This window comes from Gossypium hirsutum, chromosome A05 (genome assembly GCF_007990345.1).
Source record: "Gossypium hirsutum isolate 1008001.06 chromosome A05, Gossypium_hirsutum_v2.1, whole genome shotgun sequence".
In the NCBI taxonomy this organism is placed as follows: domain Eukaryota; kingdom Viridiplantae; phylum Streptophyta; class Magnoliopsida; order Malvales; family Malvaceae; genus Gossypium; species Gossypium hirsutum.
Window position 1 is genome coordinate 6,704,819 of NC_053428.1, and position 26,204 is coordinate 6,731,022.

The following is a 26,204-nucleotide window of genomic DNA, read 5'->3' on the forward strand; positions in this document are numbered from 1 at the left end:
AGGTTGACCTAGTGATACGGAATTGGAGCGGAGGAAGCGGAAGGAGGATCGAATTCAAGTTGTTCGACTCGAAAAAAAAAAGATTTGGATGTGACCTGAAAGGAAGAAACTAAATAAATTTAGAAAATAACAAAGGAAATAACAAAAATAATAAAAGATAAATATTCAGAATAACAACTAAATAGAGAAAAGATAAATTAAAGCAAAGTGGAAGATCGAATGATAAACAGATAGATAAGATGGATAGAAGCATAAATGTCCAATTGAACCATTTGAGATATAAATCCCAACAAAGTCAATTAATGACTCTAATCAACGCAAATTGAGAGGTGAACAATAAATTCCCATGGCTCATTGAAGAAAATCAAGAATAAAATTACTTCTAAAAATCACAAAAAAAGAAATCTTGCATAAAGAAACAAACTCCTAGAGTTAAAAAGTTTGTTAATGAAAACAACTTGTCTCCTTTTAAGTATACTAGAAGTAGTTTTAAATTAAACTTTTTTGTTGACATAAAACTCAAAATTAAGCCTAAAACCCAAACCCAATATGATTTAAACTCGAATTAAAAGCTCAAAGCTCGTAATTCTCGTCATAATCTCGTCCAAAATTTATGCTCGCTCAGTCTTCACTAAAATGATCATAACTTGAGCTCCCAAACTTGAAATTTTCTCAGTGATTCAAAGTTCGTTTTGAAGTTAAAAGATAGATCTTCAAATGCCATGAGAAATCTCAACCTAGAAATGCCTAGATCCCATGTAATACCCCAAAAATTTTTACAGTAAAATATTATCCGTGATATAGTAAAATAAGGAAATAAAGTGAAAAAAGGGGAAATTTTGAGTTATGTCAATATTGGGAAGAATATTATGATATATTAATTCAAGAAAGGACTAAATTGCAAAGATGAGAAAAGTTTTGTTGCACAAGAGTAAGTACTCAAAATTTAAGGGGTTGAAGTGTAAATATAAAAAAGCTGAAGGACTAATGGTGCAAATATTTTAAGGGTGGAATGATCTAGAAACCAAGAAAAATTGATGAATTAGGACCAAATTGAATAGGTGAAAATTTATGAGGGACTAAATTGTAATTTTACCAAATCAAATGATGACTCACGGATGGAATTCTAAAAGATCATGAAGGGCAAAATGGTAAATTAGTAAGAGAGAGAATTCTAGAATGTAATGATTATGTTGATGATATTTTAAATTAATTAATTAGATAAATATTATTTTATTAATATTTTATGAGATATTTATTACTATTATATTATTTATTTAGTATAAAAGGAAGGAAAGATGAAGAATTGTCATCATCTTTCCTTTCCCATGCAAACCAACTTAAGAGAAGAAGAAGAAAATAAGTTTTATTTCTTTACAATTTAGTCCTTCCACCAAAAATTCATTATTTTCACTTAAAAATTGAAAGAATTTCCATAGCCATCAAGAGAGAAAGATAGCAAGGAGATGATGGGGAGTAAGAATATCAAGTTGGATTCAAGAAATAGAAGCTGGAGGAGAGAGAAAATCAAGTTAAAGATTGAAGTCAATAAGAAAAGGTAAGAACATCAAGATTTCAATATATTTTTAAGTTTAATATTGTTGAAAAAGCATGGAATTGATGTTGATTTAGAGTTTTCTTATATATGGTCTTATGTTCTTGTCATGTTAGTGAAGAGAAAATAAGAGAAAGTGATAAGAAATAGTGTAGAAAAATAAAATAAGGGTGTTATAAACATGGTAATTAATATCTTGCACTAAAACAGTTCTGGACAGTAGTAGTAGTCTAACTTTGAAAAATCACCAAAAATTGTATAAATCGAATTATAGGATGAATAAAATATGAAATTAAAGCTTATTGAGTCTATTTTATTATAAAAGAATTATGTAAGAAATGGAGTTGTAAATCATGAGATATAGTAAATTTTGTGAGACAAGGTCAGAATGATTTCGGGTTCCCCTGTTCTGACTTTGAAGAATCATAAAAAATTGGAGAAAAATAATTATGGGCTTAAATTTATATTTTTAGAATCTTGAATGAGTCTATTTTCAAGATAAATAAATGGAAACATCATTTGAATTTTATACTAGGATATAATTAATATTTAGTGAAGCAGGGTCACAAGTGTCAGACAGTAGAACAGGGGTAACTTTAAAGAATAAACTGTACTTACTGACTAAACCAAAAATTCTGAAACTTTTATGGAAAAAAGATATATAAGTTTAGTTTCAGGAAAAATTAGCGGATCTTAATTTCGAGTTCTAGAGCTCCAGATATAAATAATTTAGTGACTATGACATAGATGGACAACTTGAATATTCATAAAAGTAAATAATAAAGATTATAGATAATGTTACTTACAAATGTGTTATATACATTAAGGATGTGGAATGGAGAGGAGGAGGATGAAAATATATATGAATATTCAGCTAGCATGGCTAATTTGCATGTTTTAGGCTTAAGGACTAAATTGAATAAAAGTAAAACTTTAGGGGGTAATTTTGTAAAAAAAATGTCAAAATGACCAAATTGAAGGAAATGAATTTTTTTATTATCTAAATTAATAAATTGAATGAAATTTTCAATTTAAGATTGGGTGAAAATTGGGAAAATGGTAAATTACCAAAATATCCCTGAATCTTGATATTTCTACAATTTCGCTAGGTAAGTTCGTATAACTTGAATTATATTCTTAAATGCTTGAAATGTATGTTTTTTATATAAATATGATTTGAATGTTCATTGTATGAAAATTGATGAAACATTAACATATTTGATAAAAAGAGGAAGAAATCTCAGTTGAATGAAAGGAAAATTCGATGGATCTCTGAAAAGGAATTGACGGTAAAAAGGATCTAGCCCGGACGAGTGATTCTATCCTGATATAACCCTCCCGAAGAATACGTGTAAATGGATTTAGCCCGGACAGGTAATCCGAATCAGGGTCTGAATTTAGCCTGGATTGGACTGGTAATCCCGACAATACTCTATGAGTTTATATTATAGGGGATTTAGCCTGGACTGGTAATCCCACTGTAAGGATGAGGTTCGCGGGAGTGTGCTCTCTGATATGAAATGTGTAAGACCATGGTTGAAAGATATCATGGCAACCTGATATGAAATGTGTAAGACCATGGTTGAAAGATACCATGACAACGTGATATGAAATGAATAAGACCATGGTTGAAAGATACCATGGCAACATGACGGGAAATGAATAAGACCATGGTTGAAAGATATCATGGCAGCGTGACATGAAATGAATAAGACCATGGTTGAAAGATACCATGGCAAAATGACAGAAAATGAGTAAGACCATAGTTGAAAGACACTATGGCATCATGTCAAAGATAAATAAGACCGTGGATGGGAGACGCGATGACATCTATTAAACAATTGATATTCAGGTAATATGTATCAGATGACGAATGGTTATATGAAATGGTTGTGTGGAATGTTTACAATAACTGATCATGTGGAAATATATGTACAGAATAGTTGTATGAAATAATTATGAAGATAGATAAACGAAATAAGAATAAGTACATGGAATATAATTTATGTTAAGTTTAATATAAACTTTACCGGAATAAATATGCATAAAATATATGGAAATGATGGAGCATGAAATATTGATATAATGAAAATGATTGATATATACTTATGAAGAAACGGTAAGAGAATGATATGTTTCATGACATGTACATATGATTATCTTTGAGATGTTGATACAAGGAAATTATGTAAATAAAGACAATTATTAAACTCAAGTGTGACATGTCGAGAAAATAAGTATATCAATGTTGAATTTATATGAAATATGTGCAAGTATACTAACAATGATGTTGTTTGACGCTTAGACAAGTGCCAAGCTATTGATTGAATGGTAACATGTTTAATTATAAGAAACATTGAAATGGTAAGTACTTAAATAAAAATAAAATTTAAGATTTTGCAAATTTTTTTATGATCCCGATTTAATTCCGGTTGGTTTTTAATGTATGTTTGGGGCTTCGAGGGCCCAATAGAGAGACGTTATGATTATTTTCAAAATATGAATAATAAATGACTCAGAATTATCTGAAAATATTCAGTAAACTCCGGTAATGCCTCGTACCTATTCCGACAATGGATACGGGTAGGGGGTGTTACATCCCATCCAAAAAGTCATCACAAGTCTGTTGATTTCTTAATCTTGAAAATTGGTAGCTTCGGTGAATGAAATTTTATAAATTTCATCCCATCCATGCATGTATCACCTAGGCTCATGGGCAAGAAATCCAAGTCTAAGGCAGCACATGACTGAAGCTAAAGTCTTAGCACATGGCAAGTGGTATCAGAGTTTGCATTTCTAGCATCGTGGTGGTGAGTGACGATAGTTAATAAGATTAAGAAGATGGACAAGCAATAGGACAACGTGGTTAAGAATCAAGATACTGTGAAGGGCTAGAAGGTTTTGTCGATGGACTTTGTGAATACTGTAAAGACCAGGATGGCTAAGGTCAAGTTTATTGTGAGCGATGTCCTTATAAGGGTAAAGGACATCGAAGATTCCCTTAAAAAGATTAAGTCTGAGATGATTGTGTCTCAAGATAGGCTAAATGAGCAACTCATGGAGGAGTTTAATTGGGCTATAAGAGAGGCATTGGGCGAGTTTGTCCGGAAGAACGAAAACTTTGAAGCTTTAGTGGAGCTGATGCAAGGCGAGATCAAGAAGCTCAAGAGTGAGCTTTCGAGCATCAAGGCAGCCAAGGATGGTGGTGTGCCAATATGGTCAAATTATTGAGATGTGTGGAAGCCAAAGAAGTTTAAAGGCACAAGGGATGCCAAAGATGTGGACAACTTCCTTTGGAGTGCCGACCAATACTTTCGTGTAACCAGAATTGTAACACCCCTTACCCGTATTCGTCGCCGAAATAGGGTACGAGGCATTACCGGAGTTTACCGAATTATTTTTTTCGTTAATACGAGTTAAATACTATTCATTTACTAAAACATGTCATGACGTCCTTTAGATGGGCCTCCAAAGCCCAAAACATACTTCGAGACCAAACCAGAATTAAATCGAAACCATAAGGAATTTTTCGCAAAATCCCAAAGTTTTTTTTTTGTTCAATATAACCTCTTTATAAATATCTAACCTTCCCTGCAAATTTTAAAACCAAGACCAATCCAACCAACCAATTCATTTCAATCAATTTGATACCAAATTATACTTCTATTATAATCATACTATTTAACATATTCATCATTCTTTACTTTAATGTATATTCATTAAACAAGTCTTAGCATTTATATAATCATCAAACCTTATACATGCCATATAAATCAAAAAGGAAATTTACAAAAGCTATCGGAGATAATCTGGATAGTGTGATCCTCTGTGTTAATCCGATCCTCCGTATACTTCCACGTCAATCTACAAGAGACATTGAATACACTCAAGTAAGCTTATAGAAGCTTAGTAAGTTCATAGGCATAAAACATAAATCTTACCAAATATTTATACACTTATACAATATATACAATTATTAAGTTCACCTGTCAACCACAGTCATTGGTGAGTTCCCTTGTATAAACTTTCTACCACTTATCCATTTCCTTTAATTCTTTTGGGCTCATTTGTCACATATCATTCTTTAACCAAATTAGGGAACGGTTACGGAAAATTGAGTACTTCACTTTCACTTTGCCATAGTATAACTATGGTCTTGCGTATGATCACTTATCACTTTTTGAAGTCATAGTCCTGTCACGGTCTTACACTGATCACATTTATCACTTGTCACTGATCAGATAAGTGTAGCTAAAACTACCACTTATCACTTATTACTTGTCATTGATAAATGATAAGTGATAAGATAAGTGTAGCTAAAGCTACCACTTATCATTTATCACTTGTCACTGATCAGACAAGTGTAGCTAAAACTACCACTTATCACTTATCACTTATCACTTGTCATTGATCAGATAAGTGTAGCTAAAGCTACCACTTATCACTTGTCACTGATCAGAAGTACTCAAATCCGACGTTCCACTCAATTTGATCATTTATTCGATTTTCGGGTTGTTATTTTATTCTCTATTCATCAATAAATATATTTCATCATACATTATATAATTCATAAAATTAACATATAATCATTAAACTTCAACCATATGAACTTACCTGGGTCGATTTGTAAAATTTGTGAAAGTTCAGGGACTAATCAGCTACTTTTTTTTTTCCTCGACTTGCTTCGGGTTCTCGATCTATCATTGTAAAATCATTCACTTATCAGTATTGGCTTCATCTTCAACCCGCTTATAAGTAATATTATCTATAATTTCATTATTTACTTATGTATATTCTAATGCTGTCAATCCGTGTCATAGTCACTAAATTATTTTTATATTTTGCTACAGAATTCAAAATTAAAATCCGCTAATTTTTTATGAAACTAGACTCACATATCTTCTTACCATAAAAATTTCATGATTTTTGGTTGGGCCAATTAATACAGTTTATTCATTGAAATCTCCCCTGTTGTTGTCTGACAGTTTCGACCCTTCTTCACTAAAAATTAATTATCTCCTTGTACAGGATTCAAATGATTTTCCTGTTTGTTTCTCTTAAAAATAGACTCATTCAGGATTATAAACATATAAATTTAAGCCCCTAATTATTTTTATTCAATTTTTATGATTTTTCAAAGTCAAAACAGGGGAGCCCGAATTCATTCTGACATTGTCTTACAAAATATATTATATCTCATGATTTACAATTCCGTTGCTTACACCGTTTCTTCTATAAGAAACTAGACTCGATAAGCTTTAATTTTATATTTTATTCTTTCTATAATTAGATTTCTAAAATTTTTGGTAATTTTTCAAAGTTAGACTACTGCTGCTGTCCAAAACTGTTTTAGTGCAAATGTTGATTTCGATTTTTGCCCCAAATTTCACAGTTCATACAATTTAGTCCTTGATCAATTTACCCCTCAATGAAGCTAATTTTTCCCAATTAATGATTTACCTAGACATTATAAGTTATTTCACAATTATTTAAATTCATAATTTCCACGTAAAACCCTAACTTCAAACCCTTTCACCATTAAGTCCCAAACATTCACTTTCTGTTCAATTCTTTCAATAAAATCAGCATATAAACAATTTAAAGCTCTAATTCCATACTAAATCATCTTATAATTCCAGAACATATTCATAGCAACTTCCAATTTCTTTCATAAAATCAAAAACTAATGAATTCAACAAGTGGACCTAGTTGTAAAAGTCATAAAAACACAAAAATTTCAAGAAATAATCAAGAATTGAACTTACTTGCAGTAAAAATATGAAAAACCAGCTTAATAAAACCCTTCTATGGTGTTTTTGCTGATGAGAATGTAGAAAAATAATGAGAAATCTAGATAATTCCACTTTAGTCCTAGCTTTATTAAGTAAATTTTGCAATATTCCAATTTTGCCCTTAATTCATCAATTTTCCTGCTGATTTCATGCCCTTGCCGTCCAGCCCAAATAGACCTTGGGTTTATTTTCCTTTTAAACCCTCTTTCTTTTATCATTTTTCATAATTTTACATTTGTTACAATTTAGTCCTTTTATTCAATTAACTATCAAAACTTTAAAATTTCTTGACGAAACTTTAATACTAACTTATTAACACTCCATAAATATTTATAAAAATATTTATGGCTCGTTTTAAAATTTTCAAACTCTCGATATCTCGTTTCTGATTCTAATTTTTTTTTAAATATTTATTTCTAGTATACTATTCGCTATTTCAAAAATTTTCCTAACTTCACATTTAACTTATATTCTCTAAATTATTAATATTTTCTACTCATTTGTCGAATTTAGTGATCTCGAATCACTATTTCGACAATACTGAAAATTTAGGCTATTACAAGAATTGAGAAAAATAGCTCTTAAGGTAAGCACTACTTCGATGTACTTAACTGATGTTGCCTTGCTTTGGTGGCATCGTAAGAGTGACGATACATGGCCTGTATTCATACTTGGGAGGCCTTCTGGAGGGAGTTTAGGCTACAATTCTACTCCAAGTATGCAAACGAAAAGGCCCGATCGAAGCTTAAGCGGCTTACCAAATGTTGGACAGTGCACGACTATGTGTGTGAGTTTGTTGAGTTGATATTTTAGATATCAAATATGGGTGAAAGCGAAGCCCTATTTAATTTTCTCGATGGACTTAAGTTGTGGTTAAAGATTGAGCTTCAACGTAGTGATTCTAGACCTTACGCGAGCCATGGCGGTAGTAGAGTCCCTAGTCAAGTATCCCAAGGAACGAATGAAGTCCCCCAAGAGTTGTGGCAGAGAAAAAAGTGGGGGAGTCGATGACCATTCGTTGGATGAGGAGACAGGGCGTGTGAAACCCTAGCGAGATAAGGTAAGACCTGAGGCAACCGTGAAGGAGGTGGGCGAGAGAAAGCCACTTAGTTGCTTCTTATGTTAAGGTCTTCATAGGGTGCGAGATTGTCCCACCAAGGCCAAGTTATCCCTGACTTATAAATTATTAAGGTGGCTAGAAATAAATTTTTAATAAATAAATAAATATAAAATTAATAATTTTAAAAAACAATATGAGCAAACCTAAAATGGGCTTGGGCTAGCCATTTACAAATGAGGATGGACTCGGATAAAAATTTAGGCTCATATTTTGAGTCGGGCCAAGCTTGGGTAAGTATGAAGTGTGTTAGAATCATGCATAAGCCCGATTTAGGCTCAATCTAAACTCGATCCGACCCAGCTCATGAACATTTCTATTGTAAAGCATGGTTATAACAATTTATTAATAATTATTTATTTTATTTTAGCATGGTTATAACAATTTATTAATAATTATTTATTTTATTTTACGTAAAAAAAAACTTCGTGTGTTGTTACCTCTCATCCTCTTTTAGTAAAACCAAATTGGCACAAAAATAATTTGAAAAAAAAAACCTACAACTTTTTTTTTTTCTTTAGTACTCCTTTGGGCAGCGGTCACACCCTGCCCAAAGTTTCTCCAAATCAAATATTAACACCCCAACCTTCACAACTCTCTAAAAAATCTGTCTTCTATCTATTCATCTTTTCTCTCTTGGATTTTGATTACATCTTCGTTTAACTTAGCTTCTTTCTTTTAATTAGATTTTCAATCCTTTCCTTTCCTACAAAACGTTAACAACAAACAGGTTTTTCTTTGGGCGGTTTCATGCTAATTTGATTGGCTTTTCTTTTGTTCTTTTTTACACATTCAATGGCACCCAGCAGCAGAAGAGGCAAAACAACAAGAAACGCAAGCAAGCCCAGAAGAAGTAAATACACGAAGAAGCTCGTAAAGCCGAGCATCAACATTCAAACGTCCACATCAGCAACGTTGGAAGATTCGGCTTCCAAGATTGATGATAGATTTGCATTGGATCATAATATTGAAGGAGATGGTGATGTCTCTACTACAAGTCCATGCTCTACACCAAAGGCTCAAAGGTATCGAATACCGGAAATCCATACATGCCCTCCAGCACCAAAGAAGCGAAGATCAGTTCCGTCAAATTGCTCCTTACAAAGAACTCCTCCTATTGCTTTCTTTGCTTCTCCAGATTTAGAGCTCTTCTTCTTCTTTGCATTTAGAGATATTTCAGTCTGATGATAAGTGCTTTCCATAAATAAATATAAATATAATTCAAGAGTTTTGTTATAGTGCGAGAAGTTGCTGTTTTGAGTGAAGAAGAAGAAGAAGGTGGTAGGCATAGCCTAGTATTTTTGGTGCTAATTAATTAATTTTAATAAGTTGAGTTTCAAATTTGTAGGGTACAGTAATCACAAATTTAGCTTTAATTCCTACTTTCTTTTTCAAAAGCAATATTGATGACTTTTGAAATTTAGGATTGCAATCTGAAGTTTGAAAGTGTGATTTTTGTTTGTTAAATGAGAAAGTGAAAGAATATATACTTCTTCCTGTCCTGTGTGCTTTCTTTTCTTATTGTTCATGATATTAACTTACAGATCAATAGAGCAAGTTTGTTATCAGTAAACTAATATCTCGGAAGCAAATAATATGTGGGTAACAAATACTTGAAGATATATTCCTATAAAATATATTAATATCCGGCGATTAATGGGTTAACCCACGTATTTTACTTCTAGTTTTGGAGTGAAGAGTGAAGACTGGCACTGGCTGAGCCTGAGAGATAGATATATTATTTAAAAGAATATTCCCTTGAGATCATGACTGTAACACGTACAACAACTGTTGAAGAACATAAAATGGATGAAGTCGGCTGCTCAACATCCCAAATTAAAGCTTTTCTTTTTCTTTTCCTGAGGTTGAGACGGGTGTCTGAGCTCTGCCCAGCGTCCCCTTGCTAGGAGAATCCTATGAAGAGATTCTTGCGCCTTTCACTGCAAAATCCCAACATTTTTTTTCCCTTCAGTTTCATGCCATTTAAATAATATCTGGAATTTGAGTTTTATTAATAAGAAAAATCCCACTCCCAATTTTGTCCTCAACTCACTTAACTTCACTTTTTTTGATTTAATTACTTTAAAAATTTTGTTCTCTATTCCAACCTTAGTTGACTTTCATATTTAATTTTATTGTTCTCATATTAGTATCTCCATTTTTTTCTCAAATCCTGATAGTTTGAATGGTGATCTAAACTCTTTCAATCAACTCAGTGACTATAAAAATAATGGATGAAATACAAAAATGCTAAAATCGGTATGTTTATTTAGTTAGAAGAATTTGAAAAATAAATAAATAAATTACATAATTAATTACTTAATTTTCAAACGTTTTCATTTTGCACTAAAAATAAAGAGTTTATTATATTAACACTGTCATTACATATTTTTATTATTTTTGGTGATGGAAAATGAGAAAAATATATACTAAAATTGAGCGACTAAAATGAGTGTATATAATGAAAAATGAATGGTGAGTTAAAATAATATACTATGTAACAATAGTGACCATATTGCATACTTTTTATTTTTGATGTCCAAAATAAAAATTTATAAAAATTGGGTCATCCACTGTATAGTTTATTAAAAAAGTCAATTGAAATTTAAAAGATTTATTTTAAATTTTTAATTAATGAAAATATGAAAATTTACTATATCATATGGAATTTTCTTTTCCTGCCTTTATAATTAAATTTTCATACCTAACTTCTGTTTTTTTCCCTTTGCTTACAAAAAAAAAACCTGAAAAGTTTTTAAAATTTTGCTTTAAATAAATATTTTTAAGTTTTAAGTTTTAAGTTTCAAATAATTAATTATTGATAATTTATTAAATAAAAACATGTAATTAATGAATGCATAATTTCCATATATATATATATATATTTTTAATTTACTTGATTATTGTTATAGTATATATTCTTTTATTATTATTATTTAAATTAATTTATTCACAAAGATGAGATATTAATATTAACATATATATATTGTTAGAATGAGTTTACGACTACATGATTTAATTATATAAACTCATTTGTATAAAAAATAAAATAAAATTATGACCTATTGAGTTTTAGTGTGGTTAGTATTAGTGTTGTTGTTAGTGTAAGACGACGTTTGTTTAAAGTATGTAGAAGCGCATTTATTGTTTTATTTAAGGGTTGGAGAGAAATTATAAAATAAAAATAAAATTATGAAATAAAATAGTATATTTAAGGAGTAATTTAACTTTTGAGATATAAAAAAATCACTTACTAGTGTTATTTAAAATTTCCATCATGTACAGTTTTTTAACCTTTTTTTTTTTTTTTGCTTTTCATTCACCTTTGTGGGCAATGCCATGGTATGAATATATATATTTTCATTTATCTATCATTTTAGTTAAAATCATTGGTGCATAAATATAAAATTTTTTAGAAGCTTTAATATATATATACTAATATTAATTTTTTTATTGAGTTAATGTTATGAATTAAAATTATATTAGTTTAAGGAAATTACTTAAATTATAACTGCAACAATAAAATAAAAGAGAGGATATTAAAGATTTAATGTTTTCTTTTTGAACAATTTTATTATAGATTTTGATTATCTATTTTTTTTTACACAATGCCCTAACCCATAGATAGGAGAATAATGCGTTTCAGCGCACTCGAACTCACGTTCTCCTATATTGACAATAATGTCCATACTAGTCGAGTTAAAACTCAATTGACTTTAAGACTTAATGTTTAATAAATAACAAATTGCGAAAACATAACTCACTAATTTAAAAACTACTTTTATACTTTTATATTAATCTTATTTTCTTTTAAAATATAATTATTTTTAATTAAACACTTACTTTAACCCTTCAATAATAGAATATGAAATACTACAGTTAATGTTATATCATAATTAATTAAGCCCCCATTCTTTTGTTGCAATTTATAAATAAACACATACACAATTTGTAGGAAGAAAATATACATGTACACTACATAAAATTTTTGAACTAAGTTTAATGCTACTAGTCAAGTTACATTAATTTAGTTAGTGAAAGTACAATAATACTAAGAGTACTAAATGCAATACCCCACATTCGATCAAATTGTCGGATCCGAATGTGTAATGTCACATTATGTTGTAGAAACAATTGAAGTTAACTTACTTCTTTAATCATATCATTTAAAGCATAATATTATTCATATTAAAATAATCATCCATTTCAATCACAGTCTTATTTTCATACAATATAATAGTTTAATTCATCCACTTACAGGGTGATACTAAGTCAATTTAGGAGTTGAGATTCGAATCCAAACTCAATTATCAAGTTTCAATGTTGTGTCTCGAGACAGGAAACTTCTTGTTTAAAGATAAGTTTCCATTTATTTTAAGCATTTTTGTTTCAAAATTAAACTGTCTCGAGACATTAGAAATTGTGTCTAGAGGCAAGGTCTTTTATGTCTCAAGACTGGGTCTCAAGACCAACCTCTTTTTTTATTTTATTTTATTTTAGCTTCGATGTTTGAATGTATCGAGACTTGGAAGCAAGACAAAACTAGTTTAGTTTCAAAGTTTATTTGTCTACAACGTTGTGATAAGTGATAACCCGTTTCTTTTAATTATCATTATATTTTTAAAATATATATTTTTTCCATTCATATGTGTATTACAAATTCTAATATATATGATGATGATGATGATGATAATGATGATGATGATGAAGAAAAGGGATATAGATGGTTGCTTTCAACTTTCAATGATGGGATGAGATCTCTTTCCCTTTTTTAATTGTTTATAAAGAGTAATGTCGTAGTTCATTGCTTGTTGGTTATAAATATTATGACCATACATATGGGGTCATGAGTCTGTCGTGGCTTGTAATATGTTTCTCCATAATTTTACGCAGATGAAAAAGTTACTAACATACAATGTTAAAAAAAGTATATAGGTCTGATAAAATGTAAAAATAAAAAATAAAAATGGTTTACATATTAAAATTTTATTAATATATAATTATAATGCTAAAAGTAATCATTAAATATGTTTGCGTTGATACAAGTCACCAATAAGGAGGAGAAGATGATAGAGAGGAGTGTCAGTTCATTTGTGATAGGCAAAGAACTCCTATATGGACGAGAGTTTATTAGAGATGTTGTATAGGATTTTTAGGAGAGAAGGAGTTGATCCTTGGTCTCTTGTACACTCGGGTTTATATAGAGGCCACCCCTTATCTTGTAGTGCCATGTGGCCGACAGTACAATGTCTTGATGGTTGTTTACATTGGTAGGATGGCAAGGTTGTTACAGGTCAATTGTCGCAATTGAGCGTGCTATGTGATCCTACTATGACATGCTCATTTTTGGGATTGTACAAGATTGTTATGTCTCAATGGTCCCTAGAAAGAGTGCGTAATGAGTTGTCTCTAAGTTAACTTACACAAAATTTGCGAGGGGTCGCTTATAGTCCATCCCACACGAACGATTGATATGAACAGTTCCTTGCAAAGGGTCATAATTAAGTAGACAGTCCAACAAATCACCATGTGTTGTGCTGAGGTGGGGTATAACAATTTGAAATCAGTTGGAAAATAATAATTGTAAATACATAAGGTTGGTTAAAATATGCCACAAGTCTTTATACTTTTCATAAATTTAGAATTTAATTTTCGAATTCTTATTTCTAAGAATCTAGTCCCTTTACTTTTTAAAATTTCAAAATTAAATTCCAATTGTTAACACTATTAAATTTTTTTTGTTAAATTTTGTTTCATTACAGTATTACTTTTTTAATTACATTACTATTAAGTGGATATTTGTTATTTCAAAATACCACACCAAAAAATTTAATCAAAAGATAACAATATTAACAATTAGACTTAAATTTTGAAATCTAAAATAAAAAAAAAGTTAAATTACTGAAAATAAAAAGATAAATCTATAAAAAAATATAAAAATTTATAACATATTTTAATAAAAAATAAATAAAATAAATCCACGAAGACTTTTTGTACTAGTTTGTTTGAAAATAAAAAATGTAAAGACAAAATAAAATGGTACCTTGTGCGGGTATAATGGGAGGAAAAGAGTGGAAGAGGACCTCGGAATGAGGGATATTAATGATATAAAATGAACAGTTGATCCAATTAATTTAGGTGCTTTTTAATGAAATTAATTAGGTGCATATGGATGGGTACATGTCACTTCTACTTTTTCATTCCAATCATGAATTCGTTTAGTATCCGCTTTGCCAACTTTTGTAGAATCCGAAGTTGCCCATCAAATTAGTACCCTAATAAGTAATTTTCGTCCCAAATAATAATAAAACCGAAAACCACAGAGATTAAAAATAGGTTTATAGTAATATTTTAAATTTTTTACTTATTTTTATTTAATTGATTATCTGTTTAAAAATGTTAAAAAGGTTATTAGTTGAGTAATACTTTTTTACCCATTTCTTTCTATTTATTCTCTTTTTTTTTTTAAAGTTGATGATTACATAGAAATTTCATTACAGTAACTTTAATTGCGTTAAATTTTTTTTTACTGTTACACATTTTCATGCATATAATTAACATGTTTACTTTTTATATTTTCTAATTTTCAAAATTTTCTCTCTAGTAATTGTGTTTATTGATTATATAAACAAGGGTAAAACTGACATTTTCACTTATAATTTACTTTTGATTTGTTTGTACTGTGTTGTGGTTAGCATTTAAATGAAAATATTGCTACAAGTTATTTATCACTTATTATGTCTTAATTTTTTTATTTCAGTTGTTATGGTTGTTTAATTGACGTTTGTTGGTTTTAATTAGATTTTTTTATTTATTCATTCCTTTAAAGAAAACTCTTTTTTATTGTTTTTTATTTACATAACAATCACTAAACTTTCAATAAAAGCATGAAAATATTATTTTAATATGTTACAACAATATCTTTTTTTATCAATTTTTTTCAAAGAAAAAAGTATTTAGTTTGTGGTACAATTGGTATTTAAATTACAACATTGCTTTAATTTAATTATCACTTATTATATCTTAAAATTTTATTACAATTTGTTATGATTGTTTAATTCACATATTTTCATTTTTTTTATAAATTTTTTAAAAAATTATAGTTGTTTCAGTTTTTTTATTTCCATAATAATTACTAAATATTTTTATATAATTTTTAAAAAAATATTAAATGGGGATAATTTTTTATAATATTTTTAGAAAAGTTAAATAACTATAATTTTTATAAATTTATTAGTACATGTTTAATTTGATTAAATTTATTTTGAATAATACAATACATTATAATTAATTGAGCTATTTAAAAATTACTAAATAATAAATTAATATAATAGATGTTTCATGATAAATATTAGAATCATTGCATAAAAATATCACATCTCATTAAGATTTATATCTTTTGAAATTGGATTTTCAAGTGTTTTTTTTTTTTCGTTTTCTACCGCAAGAGAAATTAAAATTTTAGAAAATATGGTTTAAAGGGTTTGTAATTATAATCTCGATTGAAAATGTTTTGAATTTAAATTATTATAAGATACTTTGTTTGAAATATCTCATATAAAATGTAAAATACAGAAAGTACTCAATCTTATATTATGTGCTTATTGATTTCAATCGTATTTATACGGATATAATAAATATAATTGTAAAATGTTATTGTATGTACCTTAAAAAAAACTTTATAAGAATATCATGATATTATACTAAAAAATTAAGATATTAAAATTCTTAGAATGCTAAAATAGTTATTTTATTTTAAACATAATTAAATCAATTCATTTTAATTTTATTCATGATATGCACATGGCGCGGAATAATTCTTAATTAATTAATAATAATTATTGTGTTGTTGGAATTAATTAATTAGATATTGACCGGTATATTAGTCCAAAAGAAAAGAATTGAATTGACTTTTTAATTAAATCTATCATCTCCCTATCTTGATGAACCACTCATCTAGTCCCTCTAACTTGTCTCTAATAGTACCCATCAATAGAGTAAGGAATTCAAAGGCGAAGACTCATGCCAAGTCAACTTCCTACAAATGCTCTTTTTCAGTATAATGCGAATCGATCTCATTGTCTATACTCTTTCTCAAACCACTATTTTTAACTGCCTTTCACACCATTTATGATGTGAATCATCCTATTTTAGCATCTCTCCACATGGAATTGCCACCAATATATATATATATTAATTATTATAGTAATATTGAAATAATCCAACATCATATTGTTAACATAATATTAGGTGCCAAGGGAAGGAACAGAGGGGCCGTACGTTGGCTTCCATTCCCTTCATCTTTTAAAATCTTAAATATTTTACATTCAAAATCACTAAAATAATTATAAATTTATATTTTATATCTAAATCAATGAGCAATAAGAAAAAACATCATGTATGTGGATCTTGAAAATTTTAGCTGCATTCGTACATAATATGATTCATAAATTATTTATTTATTTTGGGTTTGATCGAGGGGTGTACTTAATAGGGTATCCTAGGTTTTGCTAAAAAGAGAGAACATGTGAAAAGGTTAAAAATGAAACAAGTGCTGAGTTGAGGCCATTAGAATCTGAAGGGGGCGTGGTGGTGGCCTGAGCTTTAGCTAAATAATTATGATCCTGTTGGGCTTAAAGATGATTTACTAACTGCTCAAAAAGTTTTTAACTTATTACCATTACTCTTTCATTTTATTACTTTTCCTTTGTTTTTGCATGGACATGATTGATGGAGAAATGGAAGAAAAGAAAAGACAAAAGCAGTTCAACAAGAAGGATGAAAAGCCATATTATTAATGTTTCTTTTTAACAAAAGAGGTCACAATTCGGTAATAAAAAAATTGATATTAAAATTTCAAAATTTTAGATATTGTTTTTTTTTTATAAAAATTATTACATGAATCAATTAAGTTCAATTATATATACGTCTTTTATCTTTTGCTTTTTCATTTTTTAACATTAAATTACTTTTGGTGTATATATAGATAAGAAACACGTGGGGTTCAGCAAAATCAACTGGATTTTTTTTTTATAAAAAAAAGCAGGTTAAGAATTATTGAATTAAGAGTGAACTAATGATGACACAAATTACTTATTAGGATATGTAATATGTATATAAGATGATAAACCCTTTTGGTTATAAGAGAAATTGCATTTGATATTTCCTTTTCCAAAATACATGCATGTGATGTGAAGGATATTCTTTTGGGAAATAAATAAATTATAGAGTCGATCGAATACTCTGAAAAGGCTTAAACTTTAAAGGCAGTATATACGTACTCAAGACTTTGAAGGTAACGGCTAACCTCTCAGCATCTTCTTTTTCAACGTGCTTTAGCTAGTACTACTAAAGGATCAACAATGGAAAAAGCTACCCCTGCATGCATGCATGCATGTCATTTGTCAAGCACTAGATTGCTTTCCGCTAATGTTAATTTATTACTTGATCACCCCTCTCACTTATGCTGCGGGCTGAATATCTATAAATTTTACAATATTCAAATTCGATAAAAGATATCTAAGAATTGATAGTTGTTTAGGTATGGTCAACTATGTCGTATATCCCAAATCTGTGAAAAATCAAATATAAACAAATATTCAAATCCGAATTACCAGCTTTGGATCATTGTATTGTTATAGCAAACGAAAGGAAAAGTTAAGGTGGAAGCCAAATTCATTGTCAGAGGAAAAGATGGATTCTTCTGGAAAAATATGTGGCAGCTTTTATCTAACTTTGCTTTGGCCATTGTGTTGTATTGTATCCAAAGCAAAGCAAAGCAAAGCAAGTCGCCCATAATCTGTCAAAATATTTTAGAAAAGCAAATGCTTTGGCTTTTTAGACTGCAGCAGGAGTTCCAGTACTACTGCACTTCTATGATTTCTTAAAGTGAAACTCTCCATGTAACCTTTACATTCAAGTGGACATTTTTTTTAATTATTTATTTTCCATTGATTTATTCATTTAGTTCATAGAAAATATCACTAACTCTTAATCAATAATGATTGAGGGGAGAATAATCTCGAAGTTGTATATGCTAAGGTTACCTTCTTCTCACGAGGTGTTTTTTTTTTTTTGGAACATTACAATTTGAAGAAGGAAAAACTTAAACATTGAATTTGAATGTAAGTACAAAGCTCTCAATCACTTGCTCCGTTGAGGTTTCATTTTTTGAAAGGATAAAATTTTGAGAATGGATTTACTTTCGAAATAGATAATACCTAATTGCAAGTGCGTTTTAATAAACAATGATGCCTTCTGTTTAAGGGCAAAATTATGATGACAATAAGCGAATAATACCTCATTTCAAGTGCAGTTTGGCAATCTTCATACAAATAATAACGCCATATGTCCAAGGACAAAACAGTGAAGACAATCTTCACATTCGGCGCAAACAATATTGCCTTATCGCAAGTGTAGTCCAATAATCCTTTCCGCTATGGATCCATTCATCCCTCGGGGGCAGAGGGGAAGTGTCGTCAATGAGAATCTGTTAGACCCATTTAGCCGTCAAGGGGGAGACGGGATGAGTTGGGGAAATGTTTTCGCATCAATTAACTAAAAAAAAAAGATTATGGGGGGTACATATAGTAAAGGCCACCTTTCCCTAACACTGCACGACAAAATTGTGAGAACAATTTTCATCTCATGGGTGCTCCAATAGTCCTTGTACAAACAAGAATTGAGATTTAGTGACCAACTCTCATTCTTTAAAACTAAACTCATTGTTTGTAAAAATCCATTTTGAGCTTAATATTTTTATTTTAATCTTTTTAAATAATGAACTAACCTTCAAATTAGGGAAATAATACTACCTTAAGATAAGTTTATTGTAGTTCCAATAGGGTCGGAAGCGTGTAAATTATTGTACTAAAAAATCACACAAAGTTCAATTCCCAGGGAAGAGAGGTGGATCACAAGGATCTCTTAAATACCAAGTCTTTCCTTAGTCAGAATATCCCTTCTATAGTAATTTAATAGCACAATTAAATACTACTATTATACCCTCAAATATTGAAAGAAAAATAGGACAAGAAAGAACACAAGAGTTTTAACGAGGTTCGGTAAATTATACCTACGTCCTCGGGCACTAACACTAGATGATAACTTTACTATCTCTAAAATATTACAAACAAATAGAATTCCTTAAGAATTCTCAAATGGGAGAAGAGAGAAAACTAAGAGAGAAAGATTGGTTGGGATAGTTGAAATGAAAAATGAGAAGGTCTATTTATAGTTGAAGTTCAGGGACTAACTTGCAAATGGCCTAAAAAATAGGGACCAAAATTGTAATTATCCCATTCAACTTTTCAACATTCGGTGCAACTTGTTCACCTTTTTAACAAGTTGCTTCCTACCTTTGTTGACTTTTCAACAATTTCCACCTTGAAGATTTGATTAGGATAATCACATCTTCACACACTTCCTTCAACTCCCCAAATTTGATAAAGCTATCTTTTGTAGTGCCTACAAATGCGCTCTCGAGCACCATACACCTGAAGGTGCTCAAATTCTCAGGATGTTAATCAAGTTCAAACAATGATTAAACTTGATTGTTGTTACCACCTTGGTCATCATATCTGCGGGATTATCTGCTGTCGGAATCTTCTGAAGTAGAATTTTTCCTTTTTCAAAGACTTCCCGCACAAAGTGATATCTTACGTCGATATGCTTGGTTCTTGAATGATAGACTTGATTTTTCGCTAAATGAATAGCGCTCTGACTGTCACAATATATACTAATGTGACTTTGAACAACTCCCAAGTCTTTCAACAATCCATTAAGCCAAATAGCCTCCTTAACAGCTTCTGTAATTGCCATATATTCTGCCTCTGTAGTAGACACAACTACTGTAGACTGTAAGGTAGACTTCCAACTCACTGGGGCTTTAGCAAGAGTAAACAGATACCCCGTAGTTGAATTACGTTTATCTAAATCACCAGCAAAGTCGGAATCAACATATCCAACTACAAACTGACCAAGTGCTTCATCCTGCTCAAAAATTAAACCAACATCTACGGTTTTTTGAAGATACCATAGAATCCATTTCACAGCTTGCCAATGTCCTTTTCCAGGATCATGCATATACCTGCTCACAACTCCAACAGCTTGTGAAATGTCAGACCGCGTACACACCATCGCATACATCAAACTCCCAACTGCATTTGCATATGGGACTTTTGCCATATATTCTCTTTCTTCTTCAGTTTTCGGAGATAATTGAGCATTAAGTTTCAAATGAGAAGCAAGTGAGGTACTTACATGTTTTGTGTTTTCATTTACACCAAAACATTGTAATACCTTTTTCAGATATTGCTTCTAATTCAAACAAAGCTTGCCTCTCTGTCTATCTCTACTTATCTCCATGCCGAGAATCTTCGTGGCCTCACCTAGATCTTTCATCTCGAACTCTTGATTCAACTGAGCTTTCAGCTTATCTATCTATTTTTGGCTCTTCGAAGCGATTAACATATCATCAACATACAAGAGTAGATAAATGAAAGATCCGTCATGCAGCTTCTGTAAATACACACAATTGTCATATTTGCTTCTTGTGTACTTCTGCCTTATCATAAAGCTATCAAATCGCTTGTACCACTATCTTGGGGATTGCTTCAATCCATATAGCGATTTGTTCAGCTTACAAACCCAATTTCTACCACCAGCATCTGTGTATCCTTCGGGCTGAGTCGTATAGATCTCCTCTTCTAACTCACCATGCAAGAAAGCCGTCTTAACATCAAGTTGAGCTAGCTCCAAATTCAACTGTGCTACCAAGGCCAACAAAATTCTGATGGAGGAATGCTTCACAACAGGGGAAAATACATCATTATAGTCAATTCCCTCCTTCTGAGCGTAGCCTTTAGCTACCAATCTTGCCTTGTAGCAAATATCTTTCTTGCTAGGAGATCCATCTTTCTTTGCGAATACCCACTTGCATCCGATTGCCCTTTTACCTTTCGGTAATTGCGCCAACTCCCAAGTATTGTTCTTCTGGAGAGACTGCATTTCTTCATCCATGGCGCTTTTCCATTTGTCACTTTCTAAGCTTTGGATTGCTTCTTGATAAGTGACAGGAATATCATTATCAACAACGGGAAGGGCGTAGGCCACCATATCAGTAAATCGAGCAGGTTTACGAATTTTTCTCCGTGGCCTTGCAACTGCAACTGGTTCTGGTGTACTTAATGGTTCTTGGGTCAGAACCTCTTCAACCTCTAATTCCTCCATTGTGGCTGGAGAATTAGACTTATTAACTGGGCAAATCCCCATCTGCTCAAACTCCACCTATTTTGGAGTACACTCCACCTGCTGTGGAGTATCGTTTGTCTGAATATCTTCATCTGCTACCTTTTTTCAATGTGGCAGATTCATCAAAGGTAACATCTCTACTACAGATCATTTTCTTTGTACTTAAGCACCAAAGACGAAATCCCTTCACTCCAGAAGTGATTCCCATAAAGAGAGCTTTCTTTGCCCTCGGATCTAGCTTTGACTCCTTCACATGGTAATATGCAGTGGATCCAAACACATGTAAGGAATCATAGTCTGTAGCCGGTTTTCCAGACCATACCTCCATAAGAGTTTTTCTTTCTAATGCAGATGATGGCAAACGATTAACAAGATGGCCAGCGTATGTCACAGCCTCAGCCCAAAATTGCTTGCCCAACCCAGCATTGGACAACATACATCGAACTTTCTCCAGCAATGTTCGATTCATACGCTCTGCCACTCCATTCTGCTGCAGTGTATCCCTAACTGTGAAGTGTCGAACAATACCATACTCTTGGCACACATCGAATAACGGATAACTTTTATATTCCCCTCCATTGTTCGTCCTAAGCCGCTTGATTTTCTTGCCAGTCTGGTTTTCGATCATAGTTTTCCATTTAAGAAAAACTCTAAGCACTTCATCCTTAAGTCTCATGGTATACACCCAAACTCTTCTGGAAAAGTCATCAACAAAAGTAACAAAGTAGTGTTTTCCTCGCAATGAAGGTATCTTGGAAGGCCCCCACACATCTGAGTGAACATATTCCAAAATACCTTTTGTATTATGGATAGCAGTGTCGAATTTCACTCTCTTTTGCTTTCCCAGAACACAATGCTCGCAAAATTTTAATTTGCAAGCCTTTGCACCTTTCAACAATCCTTGCTTTGCCAGAATTTGCAAGGATTTTTCGCTGGCATGTCCCAACTTCATATGCCACAACTGCATTGAGTCCAATTCTTTGTTACCGGAAGCTGCAGCGACTGCTCCAATAACTGTACTACCTTGGTAGTAATACAAGTTATTTTTCCTGATGCCCTTCAATATCACAAGTGCGCCAGATGTCACTTTCAAAATCCCATCTCTCATAGTAACAACTGAACCATTGGATTCCAAGGCTCCCAATGAGATGAGATTTTTCTTCAAACTGGGCACGTACCGAACATCAGTCAGAACTCTAGTTGATCCATCTTGATTCTTTAATTGGATTGATCCTATCCCAACAGTTTTACAGGCATTGTCATTGCCCATATAAACAACTCCTCCATTTAGCTCAACTAAATCAGAGAACCACTCCCGGTTAGGGGACATATGATAGGTACAACTCGAATCCAATATCCACTCATCTGAATGGAACGACGATGATGATGCAACCAGTGATAGTTCAGAGTCACTGGTATCATGCTTTACAACACAAGCATCTACAGCAGCTTTTCTCTTATTCTTCAGCTTTGGATAATTTTTCTTCCAGTAGCCTTTCTCATGACAAAAAGGCACATTCATCTTTCCCGAGTCTGGACTTTGACTTTGATCTCCCTTTCTGAGTTTTCTTCCGAGTGTATGAACGACCTCGGACTGCTAAAGCTTCTGTATCTCTGATTAAGTTTTTCTGTTTGTCCTTCTTTCTCTGTTCATAACTGTATAAGGCCGCACAGACTTCGCTCAGAGATATACCACTCCTGCCATGAAGTAGAGTAGTTTCTAGGAACTCAAACTCCTCAGGAAGTGACCCCAACAACATCAAAGCCAAATCTTCATCTTTGAATGCCTCATCCGTATTTAGCAAATTAGTGACTAACTGATTAAATTTGGTGATGTGATCATTCATTGTGGTACCTGGGACGTAAGTGAAGCGAAACAGTCTTTTCTTCAAGTGGAGCTTATTTTGACTGTTTTTCTTCAAAAAAATTTCTTCAAGTGCCCCCCATAACTTATTTGCAGAAGTTTCCTTTGAAAAAGCATACCTCTGCTCTCGAGAAAGGCATGATCGAATTGTGCCACGTGCCAACCGATTGATTGCCTTCCAATCTTTCTCCTGTACATCATCTGGTTTCTCTTCATCAATGGCAATGTCTAGACCCTGCTTGAAAAGGGCATCTAGAACCTCACTTTGCTACATACCAAAATGGCCCGTGCCATCAAAGATCTCCACGGCCAATCTTGCATTTGCAATTATCGGTCTTGTCCACATGGACGATGTTGAAGCTCCTACACCGACCGTTTTCTCCATAATCTTTCAATATACCTAAAGAAATCTTTTTTGATGTGGAAGATCAGTTTAAACTGCAACCACAGAGCATACTACGATTAACCTTCGGCTCTGATACCACTTGTAGTTCCAATAGGGTCGGAAGCGTGTAAATTATTGTACTAAAAAATCACACAAAGTTCAATTCCCAAGGAAGAGAGGTGGATCACAAGAATCTCTTAAATATCAAGTCTTTCCTTAGTCAGAATATCCCTTCTATAGTAATTTAATAGCACAATTAAATACTACTATTATACCCTCAAATATTGAAAGAAAAATAGGACAAGAAAGAACACAAGAGTTTTAACGAGGTTCGGTAAATTATACCTACGTCCTCGGGCACTAACACCAGATGATAACTTTACTATCTCCAAAATATTACAAACAAATAGAATTCCTTAAGAATTCTCAAATGGGAGAAGAGAGAAAACTAAGAGAGAAAGATTGGTTGGGATAGTTGAAATGAAAAATGAGAAGGGCTATTTATAGTTGAAGTTCAGGGACTAACTTGCAAATGGCCTAAAAAATAGGGACCAAAATTGCAATTATCCCATTCAACTTTTTAACATTCGGTGCAACTTGCTTCACCTTTTTAACAAGTTGCTTCCTACCTTTGTTGACTTTTCAACATTTATTCTCTTGGGTATTTCCTATCTAGAACATGGCTAAAGTTTGTGATTGTTTCTCTTAACAATATCATCTCTAAAGTTCAAGCTTATATCTTTCTTTAATAATATAATATGCTTTATCATTACACCTAACACTTGATTGAATATTAATAACTCTGGATATCGTAACCTAACTCGGATGAGAATTCATTAGTAATATTTGGATAGCAAAGAAAGTCAAATATAAGAGGAATTAAGCACCACTACACTCCCATTTGTATTACCATTAATATTCAATACTAAAACTTTTTTTATTCATGCAATGCAGGAGCAAAGTCTAGTAGGTAAGAGTGTGCATTCAGTTGGTTTGATTTTTTATACCAAAAATTGAATAAATTGAATTATTCATGTAAATCAAATATATCGAATCAACTTAAGGAGAAAAACCGAATAAACTAAAGCAAAAATTTATTATATTGAACAAAATAAACTAATTAAATTGAACATGAAATCTGATTAAACAGAAAAATTTTGGTTTTTTCAGTTCAGTTCACTTCAGTTTAGATTAATTTTTTTGCACACCCCTGATCAACAGGAAGGGGCCCCGACCCCCTAAAAATAGTAAATTTCATTTTCACCCTTTAATTTTTAAAAAAATTTAATTTAGTGAAAGGTAAAATTATATTTTGACCCCCTTCAAAATGATAAAATTTTAATTTAATCCTTTAAAAATTATAAATTATTAAAATTGTGAAATTGCATTTTAGTTCTCATAAGAATATACAATTTAATTCTAGTTTCGAAGAAAAATATTTGAGCTTTGGTGATGTTTGAATGTACCATTATGGCGGAAAAGTATGAAATTTTGTTAATTGCACCTGCGCGCAATACTCAAGACATTTAGAAAGCAAAGTATTTAACATGAGTTTCTATATTGCATATTCTCTTGTTTGTTTCTTTTATGCCCATCTTCTTCTGATCAAGAGAAAAGAAATACTTTCTCTTCTTTTCCTTCATCTTAAATTCCTTCATTTTTCTTTTCCTTTAGTAAGACATCCTTTGATAAAAGAATTAGCTCTTCTTCACACCTCTCGATTAGAGTATCTTCAACATTATCTTTCAGATAATGAAGAAAACGAGGGCCGAACTTTTAGTGATCAACAATTTTTTTTATTAGAAAAAAAAAACATTGGGCCACAGATGCCCTTTAATTGAACAGATTATTGCGAGATAATAAAGTAGAAATTTGTCTGTAAATTGAAAAAGTCGAAAGATATCATAAAAGAAATGACAAAGAAGAAAATAGAAAAAACATGCAAAGAGGATAAAACACTCTCAATATGCTCTCCTTAATTTTTACTTATTAGGAATTTTTGCCATAGCTACGTAATTTCTGATCTTCATCTGGTGTTATTTTTATGATTGTCTGTTCTTCGGGTCTTATTTATAGGTTAACCTAGTTTATTAATATTTTAAATATTATACTCTCATATTTAAGTTCCACTTTAGAAAAATGAAAAAGGCATTACTTACGTATGCCTCTTTTTTTTTCTTTTCTTTAACCATGCTTCGTATTTTGTGGAATACAAATAGAATGTTGGATGTATAAATCTG

The 26,204-nt window shown here is 31.4% G+C and overlaps 1 protein-coding gene across 1 annotated transcript; it reads left to right on the forward strand.

Moving 5' to 3' along the window:
• Positions 1 to 9,259: 9,259 nt before the first annotated feature.
• LOC107960855 (cyclin-dependent protein kinase inhibitor SMR9) lies at positions 9,260 to 9,649 on the forward strand. Its single transcript, XM_016897117.1, has one exon. It carries the CDS (start codon positions 9,260 to 9,262, stop codon positions 9,647 to 9,649), a length of 390 nt encoding a protein of 129 aa, XP_016752606.1.
• The last annotated feature ends 16,555 nt before the right edge of the window (positions 9,650 to 26,204 follow it).